Raw genomic sequence first — 13,216 nt, forward strand, 5'->3', positions numbered from 1 at the left:
TTGTATTAAAACGAGATAAATTCTAAAATATACCATATCAATCATTAAAAAAATGTAATTAAAACTATTACTCTCAATGTCTTGTGTTTTTTTCCCTAATATCCGAATATATTGTTTTCATAAATAAAAATAAAATACTCCGTTCACTTTATTATTAATGTCAATAAAATTTTAAGCACATTTATTATCAAACTTTAAAAGTGATATAAAATGATGTAAATAATAGTACTATAAGATTATTAAAATCATAAAATGTCATGTTGCATGAGACGGGGGAGATTAATACTAAGTACTACTACTATATTGTTTTAAACCCATTCACTACTATATTTATCATATACTCCCTCCTTCATAAAGAAATAGACTAATTTTACTATTTTGTGTCATTTCCCAAAAATTTAACAAAGTCTAAATATTAAATGTTTTCAAACAAATAATAATTCTGCGCATCATTTATAATGTGAGCTCACAATCTACTAAAATTACTTCCACTAACTTTTCCCTCTCTCTCACTCTCTAACCTTTTCACATTGCTCCCTTACGCTACCGATTAAACATTAAAAATTATGTCATTTACAAGTTTGTCTATTTTTTAAGAACGAATGTACGTTGTACGACATTTTAGTAGGAGTAGATCAAATAAATTTGAACTTATCATACATTAATTTCCTCCAAATGATCAATCCAATGCATTGAATTACAAATCTAGACTATGATTTACCATACACATATTCGATTAATTCGACCATATTTTTTCTTTGAAATAGTATTAAATCGGAAAACTGAATTATCAATACGAGCAATATCAATTGAACAAGTTAAGAGCAAGTCCACGTGGCCCAACACTATTGGTACACGCTGGAATGAGCAATTAAGCTCAATTTTAACTTGAAAATAAAAAACTTAAACATCTCCCTCTCCCCCACTTACCAGTACCACCACCACCTGTCCACAATCCCTAAACTAATTTGAAGCCCAAGATTGCTTGTGGATTTAGCAAGCTTATATTTATATATCATAATGCATAAAATAATAATGCTAATTATGGAGTTGTTTTCATTGCATATATCAATTATTTTTCACATATTTTTTAATTCCAACATTTATACCTTAGTTGGCTTGTATACTTGCTATCAATGGTTTATTGTACCTAGTTAGAGTATAGTACAGTATAATGTAATAGTAAAATTTCAATTTAATTAAGTGGTGGACCACAATAAATATGTGTATAATAAAGAGATACAGGATTGAAACCTAACTTTCTCACCCCTAAATCGAAAAAATAAATTAACAAAACAAGTAAAAATAAATATGGGTAATATCTTCTCATCACATGCCTAATTAGAAGACACGACCACCATTATCAAATACCCGCGTGTTTTGGCGGCACAAATCTCTCCCACTCCATTTCATACATATCCCCACAATAGATTCTTTCCAACTCTTGCATAGATTGAGTAAAAAGAAAATTAAACTCACACACTGACACACACACTCAAGAAAAATTGTAGTAATGGAGAGTAGCTCTCAATCTTTGTTCTCTCCTAGTAGTCTCCTCTGCGGAGAGGATTTGGGAAGTTTAGATTCTGAAGATGAAGAAGAAATTGTAGTTGATGAAAACGATGATGCCTACATTCAAACTCTTCTTGACAGAGAAGTCGAAGTTGATCGGCGAGAAATGGAACATCTTTTCCAGAATTCTTGGATTCAAAGGGCTCGTTTGGAGGGGATTGATTACATTCTCAGGGTTTGTGAAGATTGAATCTTTTTTGGGCATTTGTTTTTTATGCAGAGATTCTTGCAATGTGTTTGATTTTGTTGATGAAGGGGTGATGATGATTGAATCTTTTGTTGCTTTTTATGCAGAAAAGGGAAGTTCTTGGATTTGGAGTACAAACTGCCTATGCATCAGTTACATATCTTGATAGATTTCTCTCAAGAAGATCTGTTGATGTAAGTTGAGTGATTTTTGGCATAAAAATAATTGATCATGTAGCCATCATTTTTATGATTTTTTTTTTATGAAAATAGGCAGAGCAATCTTGGGCCATAAGGCTTTTGTCCATGGTTTGTCTATCACTGGCTGCCAAAGTGGAGGAAATTAGGGTGCCTGCATTGTCAGAGTTTTGTGTTGAAGATTACAATTTTGAGAGCAGTGTGATAATGAGGATGGAGCTTTTGGTGTTGAAGGCATTAGGATGGAAAATGGGATCCCTAACCCCTTTCAATTTCACCTCATTCTTTGCAAGAAAGTTTTTTGATAAGTCTCCACCAAAAGACTGGTTTTCAAGAATTGTGGAAGCCATTTTAAGCTCAGTGAGAGGTTAGTATCTTTTCCCCTTTTTCTTGAAAGTTGGGTTCTTTAGGATCTGTTGATTGATCTTGGATTTTGAATGTAGATGCAAAAATAATGTGTCATGGGCCATCTGTGATAGCAGCAGCTGCCACATTGTTTGTATTGGATCAAGAATTGACAAAAGAAGCATTGCAGCTTAAAATTGGTTGCTTAACAACAGCTTCTCACTCTTTCAATATTGTGAGTCATTATAATCTTGCAGATTTTGATGGATTTCTTTACATCAGATTTGTTTAGTGGAATGAGATTTATAATCTTGTAGGAGAGCATCATTTCCTGCTACAACTCTTTCCAAGAAATGGAGATTGAGAGATTGAATCGAAGCAAAGCCATTGAATCTCCTGTTTTATCCCCTGCCCAATTACAAACATATGGAAGTTCTTCTGCAAATTCCGCGAAGCGGAAGCGGCTCGTGTTCGACCAGATTGATGAAAAGTCCTCCAATGTGGATGAGATGAAGAAGCCAAAGCCTGAAAGCTGAAAGCAAGCATCATCAGTTTTCTTGGGTGAGAATTATGCTTATAAAGATACTTGGCCTAATGAGCATGCTAATTTTCATGTTTCTGTATGAATTTTGGAGTTGATTGGACACAAAGTAGAAAGAGCAAGCAGAAATATATTCTTTTGGGAAAAGAAAAAAAATAAGCAATAAAAGTTTGGCAAGAGAACATGAAAAGGTCTGAAAGCTCAGCTGTGATAAGGAGAGGGAAAAAGCAAAGGAAATGAAGCTCAGAAAGATTACTTTCACACAAGTTTAACAAGTCTTGTTTTTGTTGAAAATCCAATTTGTTTGATTGATTATTTTTAACTACATATTTCTGTTTATATAGCTCATAATAGCCACATGCAGCCCTAGATTTTAGAGGGTGTGCTCTTTTTTTTTTTTTTTTAAAGTCTTTGAAAAGGTGAAGAAAAAAAGTGTGAGTGAAGAAGAGGGCTGTCTGCTGTCTCTTTGATTTGATACACTTGTGTTGCAAGAATTCCCATCAGAAATGAAGTTTTGCATAAAGATTGGGAGCCTTTTTTTTCTTGCCCATATTGTGTTGAGGAATGAGGGAACCTCAGATTTTGCTTTGTTCTCTCTATTTGATGGAACTCTTCATGTTTTGCTTATGTCCCATGAGGATTGTACTCTTAGCATTGTATTGCTGTACTTTACTTTCTTTCCAACCAAGAATGTTTCTTCTGTGTGTGTGTGTTGTGGTTTGGCTATCCTACTTTCAAAAGGGTCCACTTAGTTATTTACTTGAATTATGAAACTTAAAAGGATGCTAGTGCTACACCATTATCTACTTCAATTATGAAATTTCAAAATTTAAGATTGATCTGTATTCTACTATGCTATGTGGTCTAGTTTTGATGTGTAAAATTGAATGCTATTGTAGTAGTATTAATAGGATGCCATATGAAATAGGAAGGCCAAACTGTACAGTATTTCAGTACAATGATAGTTTACTAATAATATGAATTAGGATGCCATATGAAATTAAGAATTTCTATTGAGCTTGGTTAGCTTGGTTAGGGATAGTTAGAAGGAAATTAAGAGTTTGTAATAACATGGTAGAAATTGATATTAAAATACATTTCCGACTAAAAAATGTATTTGATGATAAAATACATATTGGACTATATAGGTTTCTCGGCCCAAATTCGTTGATTTCGAAATGTATTATGACTATTTCTAAAACTCTGAAACAAGTTGTATATGATTTCTTTGGGCATGAACGTGACAATATTGGAATTTAGAATTATGAATTTTTAGTGAAAGATTAAAGGCTGCATAAGTGCTTAACTTGTGAAAACAGTAATTAATGGTGGCACTTTTATGGTATCTTTCACCTTTAATTTCTGCTAAAAGAAACTAGTTACCCCATACTCTCCATAGTGGCATAGTCCTTTGATTTCATCTTCACACTATTGAAATTTGTTTTTTGTTTGTTTGTCGTGTTTTTAGACAGACCACAGTTTAAAAAAATTAACATCTTGAATCCGGTGGTCCACACAAATTTATCAGATTCAAAATTTAAACTGTAGGTAGAATATAATAGAGTTTTTTACGTCAATTTTGTTGATTGCAACATATTACTCGAGAGGTTAGTTATGTTTGCTCATGCTATTTGTTTACGCTTATGTGTGGACTCAATATTGCTGAATTTGGTGTGTACATTTTCGTGGAAATAGTTAAAATTGTTCAAACAAGTTCCACCAAAGCTCGATTATTGAGCCCAAAGCAACAAATATTTGGTTTCTATCACCAATTGGGCTGGGCTCAACATCAACGCAGTCTCACTAGCCATAGTTACATAGAGGATTAACTCTAGTTCATCCTATTAAAGATATTGTATTTAATTTATATATAGGGTTATGTTGAATATTTGATAATGTGAGATACTTATAATTCAATATATTATAAAGGATATGCATCACTATGAAAATCAATTACTATGTAATCATTGTTTCTCTTGTTCCGAGATTAGAACCTGAATCTACATTAATCCAACAAAACTACATGGACTTATTCAAATTGAAAACCATGCAGGAATCTAAAAGAATATATGGGGATGTGTTACATTGCATTTACTCTTTTTAGAGTTTAACTACTAAGATTGTTTATTGGTCGTTGGATGTATAGGATGACCGAAATTTAAAGGAATATGAAATATTCTCTCTGCCCGTCGTCAGGAGTTTTATTTGAGTTCAACACAAGTTTTAAGAAATGTATAAGAAAACGGTGAGAAAAGATAATAGAATGTGGGGCCTATTTTTATATACTCTCGCCGTCCCTAAAAAGTATGCACTATTTCCTTTTCCTTCCGCCTCTAAAGAGTATGAACATTCCAATTTTGGAAACTCTCTTCTCTCTAATAAGGTGAGACCAATTCTCCACTAACAATACTTAAAAAAACTTTCTCTATCTATCTCTCTCTTACTTTACCAATAATGCATTAAAACCTGTGCTGAACCCAAAATTCATACTTTTTGGGGGCGGAGGGAGTATTAATTTTATAATAGAATGTGAGTAAAATAAATTAGTGAAAAAAATGAAGTCTACCTATTATTTATAGTAAAATTGAACCGAGACTCCTAATGACAAACAGACTAAAATGGTTAATCGGGACTCCTAATGGCAGACGGAGGGAGTATGTATTTAAACATAGGGTCTCGCATAAGGATAGGGTTGTCAAATCGGATTTCGAGTTTCGCGCATAAGTGGTTGTGTTATAACGTCTATGGTTTAATAGAAACACCATTTTATGGCAAAATGAGAATGAGTCAATTGCAGAAAACATTGGTGCAACCTGTAGTTGTCTAAAGGATTAGAGAGAAGCTCAAATTCAAAATGACAATAAGGCTCGGGCCGAGGGACTTTAGCCGAAGGACAAATGGGTGAAGCTGCTAAAATACAATATATGTTACTGTGTTTGAGGTCAGAGGAATGTTGGATGTTGTGCGGTTGTTCGAGATTTTGAAGGCACGGTGGTGGCGGTAATGTGGTCAGGTGGGGAGATTGGTTGTCCCAACCATGGATGTGCTTCGTAGCTTGAGAGAGGAGTTGAGTTGGGTCAAAAGAAAGGGATGTAAAGAGATAGAGTTCGAGATGGATGCTCAGATGGTAGTACTCGTGGTGGCAGTTATACGGAAAGATGAATCTATATTTGGTGCAGTGGTGGGACAACGTCGTCAACTTGAAAGAGGTTTTTAGATCATCTACGAGATTTGTAAGGTGATCAGTGAATCCAGTAGATTACACGCTTGCACTGGGCTCCAGGTTTTATTGATAGCAAGTATATATTGGTTGAATTGCATTCCAATTTTTATTCGCAGTATAATCGTTTTAGGCTTGTTTAAATAAAACGTTATGTTTGGTGTTAAAAAATTTGAGGGCGTGAAATTTGAATTAAATTTATAATTATGAAATTCCAAATCTAATGTTGATAAATACTTAAATATATAATTAATAAAGCTCTCAATTCTATAATTTTAAATTATATATTCTATGTTAATTACTACTTCCGTCTTTAAAAAAATAGACAAAGTTATAAATGACCTGAATTTTAATGCGCAATTGATAAAACAAAAACAAGAAAGAAGGAAGACAAAAATGATTAAAGTAGTGTTAGTGGATTATGAGATCCATATTTAGAAATTAGTAAGGTTAATATTCATTTAATGTTTTTCAGATTTTGAATTGATTTAATTTTAATAGACACTTTAAAATGATAAAATTAGTCTATCTTTTATTAACGGTACTAAATATAAGCCTGCAGCACACAACTCTTCAACTTGAAGATTCTATAATGCATCATAATAATCTTTACAGTCCACAGTCACACGACCTCTTCCACAACGCATGACAAGTTAACCTCGACATTTAAACGAATGAAAAGCATAGCCTTGTATAAAATCTTATCACAAAAAAACAAAAAGGAAAGAAAACACAGGAATCAAGTAGTGGGCCATCCACAAAATGGGGATAACTTAAATCGCAACAAAAATGGGTAAACCAGATAAGTTGCGGCGACGGATCCTTTCTCATGGAAATAATGACTCTTTAAAGCTCACAATCACAAAAAAAAAAACATTAAGAAGCGAAAGAAAAAGAAAAAAAAGAAGTTAGAGAAAAGGTGACAATCACATGGGTATTCAAAATCCTTATCCAAAAGAAAACATCCCCTTAATTTAGAGTCCACAATTATTCGCCAACTGTCCCTCATTTATTCCTCCGGATTTTTATCTAGGCAGCGCTCGCCGGAGCTCCTGCGCCAGCAGATTGGGGGCGGACAGGTGGGGCAGGTGCCCCTCGATGTTCAGCATGTGCACCGTGCTCCGGCCTCCCAGGTGATTCTTCACGTACGCCGCTACCGACGCCGGCACCGACACGTCCTTCGCCGTCTGGATTATGGAGCACGGCACCCTCACCAGCCCTAGCACGCCGCGGAGGTCGCTGTTGAACACGGTCCGAGACACGAACAGAGTTATGTCCGGCCTCATGTTGAACAGCGTCCGGCTGAACTCCCTCACCGCCTCCGGCACGTCCGCCCCCACCGCCAGCGGCGCGAATCCGTTCACCCACGCCTCGTAGTTCGCCTCCATCGCCGAGAACACCTGCTCGATCTCCCCCTGCTCGAATCCCCCGTGGTAATTGTGATCGTTCAGGAATCTGCACAAATTCAACCAGTTATTCCGATTTTTGCGGAATTGTTTTTTTTTTTTTTAAATTAGGTATCTGCAGAAATTGAACCAGTTACCATCTAGGTATCGGCAATTTTTTGAAATTAGGTCGTCTGCAGAAGTTGAATTTCCAAAATTTGGGGAAAAATTACGAAATTAGGTTTTCTGAATTTGAGAGATATGACCTAGGGGAGAAGCCGACGAGGACGAGCTTGTTGAATAGCTGGGGGCGTTTGATGGAGGCGAGGATTCCGATGGTGGCGGAGACGGAGTGGCCGACGTAGGTGCAACGGTCGATGCGGAGGGCGTCGAGGATGCAGAGGAGGTCGTCGACGTAGGCGTCGAGGGAGGTGTAGCGGCGGAAGTCGAAGTAATCGGGGTTGACGGTGCCAGCGCAGACGAGATCGAAGAGAACAATCCGGTGATCGTGGCGGAAGAAGGGGAGAATGCGCTGCCACGCCGACTGATCGGTGCCGAAGCCGTGGGCGAGGACGAGGATCTTCTCGCCGGAGCCCACCACTCGCACATTCAACGCCTCCAGTAGACTATGCCCCATCGCCAAAAAAAGAAAATTAAAAAAAAATGATTTGATAATTTAGTTTTGGTAGTTGAAAAAATATTTGAAAAAGATATTGGTTTTTGTGGAGTGTGGAAGTGGGTATTTATATTAGGTGAAAGCTAACTAATATCTATGCATCTCATCTTCTCTTCATTGGATGAGTTTTTCATTTAATTTTTTCAGTATAGTAAAGTGAGCTGAATCTAGAATGTGCATTTTTTTGTGGTCACCAAGTTATATTTTTTCTGATGTAGACTTTATACTAGGAGTTTTGGACCCATTCACTTATATATAAATATTTTTATTAAAATAAATACACACATTAAAAGCAAAGCGAAGGGTCCATACCACATTCGTTACCAGACAAAGTGAATGGAAACAATAGTTGGCCTCCGTCTGTTTCATAGACTAGTCAGTCTATAGAGGAGTGGTGAATATAAGGTGCAATATGTAATTTCAATAAACCAATATAAATGTGGCTAATGTGGATCCTAACCTAATTGAACCATCTCACGTAATGTTTGGCCGGAGTGTGGGGGCCGCCAAGTAGACGGAATCGCCTTTTACCGCAATAAACCAATATAAGTGAAATTTTGCGCACCATTTAGATTTGTTAAAAAATTTGAAAATATGAATTATATTTATAAAATTACATTTTTATTATTATATTGAATAAAATTTTTATTTAAATATTTTAAATATTAATAAATATAACACCTATTTCGATTTTATTAGTTTTTTGGATATTTAATAATATTAATAATTTTGAATTTCGGTAATTTAAGGATTTCTGTGACATGTACATATTATATTTTCTTAATCGGTTCATGTTAGGCGAAAATCCTATCTGATAATCGAATGCATATTCCTATAAGATTTGGTGAGGACTGAGGAACTACTAAGTTTTTTTATTAAACAAGGCACTACTTAAACGCCAATGAATCACAATTTAGTTGATATGACATTCCTTTTTTAATAGGTTGACAGTTTGACTCGTCATCACCTGTATAATAGAAATAAAGATTCATTATTAACATTTGAAAAAAATTATTTTTATTGTTATTTTCATTCGAAAACGAAAACAGTGGAATTTTGATCCTTAAATCTTGTAATTGAAGAGCTAAGACTATCTTCAATCAAGCATACATTAAATCTCACTTTTGGTATATATACATATTGCAAACCCAAACTCATTCTTGCATTTTTATATGAAACAATACCAAATATGCATGTGTATTATTCTTGCATTTTTATATGAAACAATACCAAATATGCATGTGTATTGTATAGTTATTGGTTGTCGTTAGGGGTGGCAAAATGGGTAGCGGGTAATGGGTAATTCCCATTTCGACCCGCTACCCGCCGGGTATCGGGTACCCGATACCCGATGATAACGGGAAATGGGGCGGGATCGGGTAGTGTGTTTTAGAGTTTTGCGGGTAGCGGGTATACCCACTACCCGTACGGGTATACCCGTTAGTCCCGTTAATACCCGTTATTGTTAGTATTAGAGCCATATATCATTTTTAATACTCCTTCCATTCCATATTAATAGAGGCGTTCCAAATAGTTAAATTAGAGAAAAAAATAAATAGTTAAATAATAATAGCCATATACACATTCATTTTGAAAAATTAAAAATAAATAGTTAGAATGGAGAAAAAATAAAGTAAGAGAGATAATAATGTAGAGAAGAGTATTTATATTATTATTTTTCCAAAATGAGTGAAGAAAATGAAATTTTTCTAAGAGTTCTTTTGAAACATTTTTATATTCCGACGAACATACAATTGAAAACTCATCGGAACTAGCTATAGAGTCCCCTCACTTTTATTCTTAATCTATTCAAAGTTTACCATCAATATTAATTAAGTAAATTAGGGAACATTGACGATTATCATGGTTTCAAAATTTTTATTCGAATTTCGGGTCGGGTACGGGTACCCGCAATGCCGGGTACGGGATACCCGACACGGGTATCGGGTAATCCCGGTATATCACGGGGCGGGTATTGGGACAACCAATTTAGCTAAAATCGGGTACGGGTACCCGACTTGTCGGGTGCGGGTACCCGCGGGTAACCCGTTTCGCCACCCCTAGCTGTCGTATACTCGTTTGAAAAATTCCGACCCTACCTTCTTGGGTCGAGGGTTATAGTCTTCACGGATCACGCAGCGATAAAGTACTTACTGGCTAAGAAGGAGTCTAAGCCGAGGTTAATCCGTTGGGTGTTGCTCTTGCAGGAGTTTGATTGGGAAGTGAGAGACAAAAGAGGAACGGAGAATAGAGTAGCCGATCACTTAAGCAGAATATATCAAGGGGAAACAGAAGAGGCCATACCCGATGCCTTCCCTGAAGAGCATTTGTACTTTCTGGAGAAATTTCCTAGACCAATTGACTGGAAAACAGTTTTGGCTTTAACCGGTCTAGGGGAATCTGATAAAGAGAAGCGCACACTTAACGCAGAACCGTGGTTTGCTGACTTAGCCAACTACTTGGTCATGGGAGAGGTGCCAAGCTCAGACGAAGTTTCCCGGGCCCAGAAGATGAAAATTAAAAGCGAAGCCAAATATTACTTTTGGGACGACCCCTACCTGTGGAAGATGTGCTCAGATCAAGTGATTAGACGCTGCATTCCCAAAATGAGAACAAAAAGATGTGCTAATTCATTGCCACACTTTGGCATGTGGAGGTCACTTTGGACCAAGGAAGACAGCAAGGAAGGTTCTGGACAGCGGTTTTTATTGGCCGACATTAAATAAGGATGCCTTTGAGTTTTGCCAGTGTTGCGAGAGATGCCAACAGACGGGGGGAATTTCAAGGAGGGACGAGATGCCTCAGGTCCCGGTGACCGTGTGCGAAATTTTCGACGTGTGGGGAATGGACTTCATGGGACCGTTCCCATCATCCTGTGGGAACACTTATATATTGGTTGCAGTAGACTATGTGTCTAAGTGGATAGAAGCTAAGGCCACCACAACATGTGAATCGAAGGAGGTGGCAAAATTTTTGAAGGCCAATATTTTCATAGAGTGTCGACTCCGTACCACTCTCAGTCTAATGGCCAAGCAGAGATTTCTAATCGCGAGATCAAAGCGATATTGGAGAAGACAGTTAATCCGTCAAGGAAGGACTGAAGCAAGAGGCTCGGTGACGCATTGTGGGCCTACAGAACTGCCTTTAAAACGTCTATTGGAATGTCGCCTTACAGGCTTGTGTTTGGCAAGGTGTGCCACTTACCTGTGGGTATTGAGCACAAGGCGTACTGGGCAGTGAAAGAGTTGAACATGAAACCTATAGCTTGCGAAGAAGAGAGGAAGTTACAATTACAAGAACTGGAGGAACTTAGGCTGGAGTCATTTGAGTCTGCCATGTGGTACAAAGAAAGGACGAAGTTATGGCATGACAAGAATCTCCGGGTCAAGGAACTTCATGTGAGACAGAAGGTGCTCCTTTTCCAATCCCGGCTCAAGCTGATGCCAGGAAAATTGAAGTTTAAATGGATCGGCCCATATACCATCGTCGGCCTCCGCGCGAACGGAGCAGTGGAGATCCAGGGAAGTGCCTCTGACTCTGTTCCTTTTCTTGTTAATGGTCATAGAGTGAAAGTCTATAGGGATAATTCTGAGCTGTGTGTGGTGGATGAAGTTCCACTACACGCACTCTCTACTATCACCTAGACGGACGAGGAGGTATTCTCGTTGAATTCCTGGGTCAGGTAAATGGTTGACATTTTTGAAAATATATGCTGAACCAGGGGATCTCGAGGATACTCAAAGGGAATGTGTAAATAGTTTAATTGCTTTGCTAACTAAAGAAAATCCAAAAAAATGGAGTACATACAATTTAAAATCTTCCAAAAATATTTTCGAAACACCAGACTCCGACGGGAACCGATGCCTTACATTCTAACCTTGACCTAGGAGTCTGGCGTCTTCAATTTTTTTTTTATAGGGTCATGGTCAGGGAAATCAGTTAGAGGAAGGTAATCTGGAGGAAGAAGTCAAGGAGGGATGGAGATAATTTGAATTTCAAAATTTGGCCGATATTTATGGGAGTTGTACGGTTGCTTACATCACGCCTGCAACCGCACCATCTTTTCATCAGAAAAGGCAACCGTCGCCTCTCTTTCTCCAATAATCCCAATCGACGAAAAAACCGAAATTACTCTCCCTTCTATCTACTTTTCGTTCTCTCTCTGGAACACAAACCCTAACCAGAATTCGACCCAATTAATGGATTCAACCCAACTCACCGGAAGTTTGCAGCAAACGGTGTACGGCGCAGCCCTGTTGGCAGAATTGACACAGAAATTGGGGAGCGTCGAGAAAGCAAAAGAAGTATACGCCTTGTTCTCCGCTAGCCTAATGACATCCGTGGCGGTCATACCACCACTGACGATTCCGGCAGATTCGGCGGCACAACCGGCAGTTCTCCATGAAGAAGGGCCTCGAGACTCTGGATCTCAACATGCAGAAATCGCTTCACGGGAGGCGGAAAAAGAAGAGGCGGTGCACGAACGGCCGGAGGATGGTGGACAGACGAACAGCGGAGCAGAGGTGGAGACCGAGAAGCAAGGTGACGAAAACCCTAGTTCTGAGAGTAAGGAATATGGTTAGGGGGAAACCCCTGTTATAGATGACGTTGTGGAGGGGGAAACCCCTATTGTGGACAGTACTGTTGAGGGGGAAACCCCTGTTGCGGAAGAGGTAACTGAGGGGGAAACCCCTATGGAAACTGGGGATGGGACCCCAACTGATTTCAGGGGTGCGACCCCTAAACCCATGGAAGAGGGGGCAACCCCAAGTGATGTCAGGGGGGAGAACCCCATTTATATTGAGGGGGAAACCCCGATGGTGGATAATGAGGGGGAAACCCCGGAAAAATTGATGGAAGAAACAGATCTACATGTGACTGGAGTACCGGAGCCCGCTGAGGGGGGGCTGAACTTGATTGTGGACCTGGTGGATGACCAGGAGGAAGACGAACCCCAGATAGACGAGAGGGCAGAGAGGAGACGAACCAGGAGGAGTCTGCTCGACGAAGTTGATGACTTAGTTCCTGATGCTGCGGAAGCAGAGGAACGTCGCCTGGCCACGGAGAGGGCAAGAAAAGGAAAGGCAGTGGCG

The 13,216-nt window shown here is 38.3% G+C and overlaps 2 protein-coding genes and 1 long non-coding RNA gene across 3 annotated transcripts; 2 read left to right on the forward strand and 1 right to left on the reverse strand.

The window, feature by feature from the left end:
* The first annotated feature begins 1,365 nt into the window (after window positions 1-1,365).
* On the forward strand, window positions 1,366-3,544 carry LOC125196888 (cyclin-D1-1-like). The gene is made up of 5 exons (XM_048095548.2): window positions 1,366-1,747; window positions 1,867-1,953; window positions 2,032-2,323; window positions 2,400-2,536; window positions 2,619-3,544. Exons 1-5 carry the CDS (start codon window positions 1,514-1,516, stop codon window positions 2,835-2,837), a joined length of 969 nt encoding a protein of 322 aa, XP_047951505.2. The 5' UTR covers window positions 1,366-1,513; the 3' UTR covers window positions 2,838-3,544.
* A 3,262-nt stretch (window positions 3,545-6,806) lies between these two features.
* On the reverse strand, window positions 6,807-8,084 carry LOC125196378 (alpha/beta-Hydrolases superfamily protein). Its single transcript, XM_048094870.2, has 2 exons — window positions 7,714-8,084; window positions 6,807-7,517 (listed from the first exon to the last, which is right to left on the reverse strand). Exons 1-2 carry the CDS (start codon window positions 8,082-8,084, stop codon window positions 7,088-7,090), a joined length of 801 nt encoding a protein of 266 aa, XP_047950827.2. The 3' UTR covers window positions 6,807-7,087.
* LOC125196379 (uncharacterized) lies at window positions 7,357-8,261 on the forward strand. Its single transcript, XR_007171885.2, has 2 exons — window positions 7,357-7,495; window positions 7,718-8,261. It is a non-coding gene; the product is annotated as an uncharacterized LOC125196379 (long non-coding RNA).
* Window positions 8,262-13,216: the final 4,955 nt, after the last annotated feature.

This window comes from Salvia hispanica, chromosome 4 (genome assembly GCF_029641045.1).
Source record: "Salvia hispanica isolate PSC_SH4W2 chromosome 4, Shi_PSC_v1, whole genome shotgun sequence".
NCBI classification, from domain to species: domain Eukaryota; kingdom Viridiplantae; phylum Streptophyta; class Magnoliopsida; order Lamiales; family Lamiaceae; genus Salvia; species Salvia hispanica.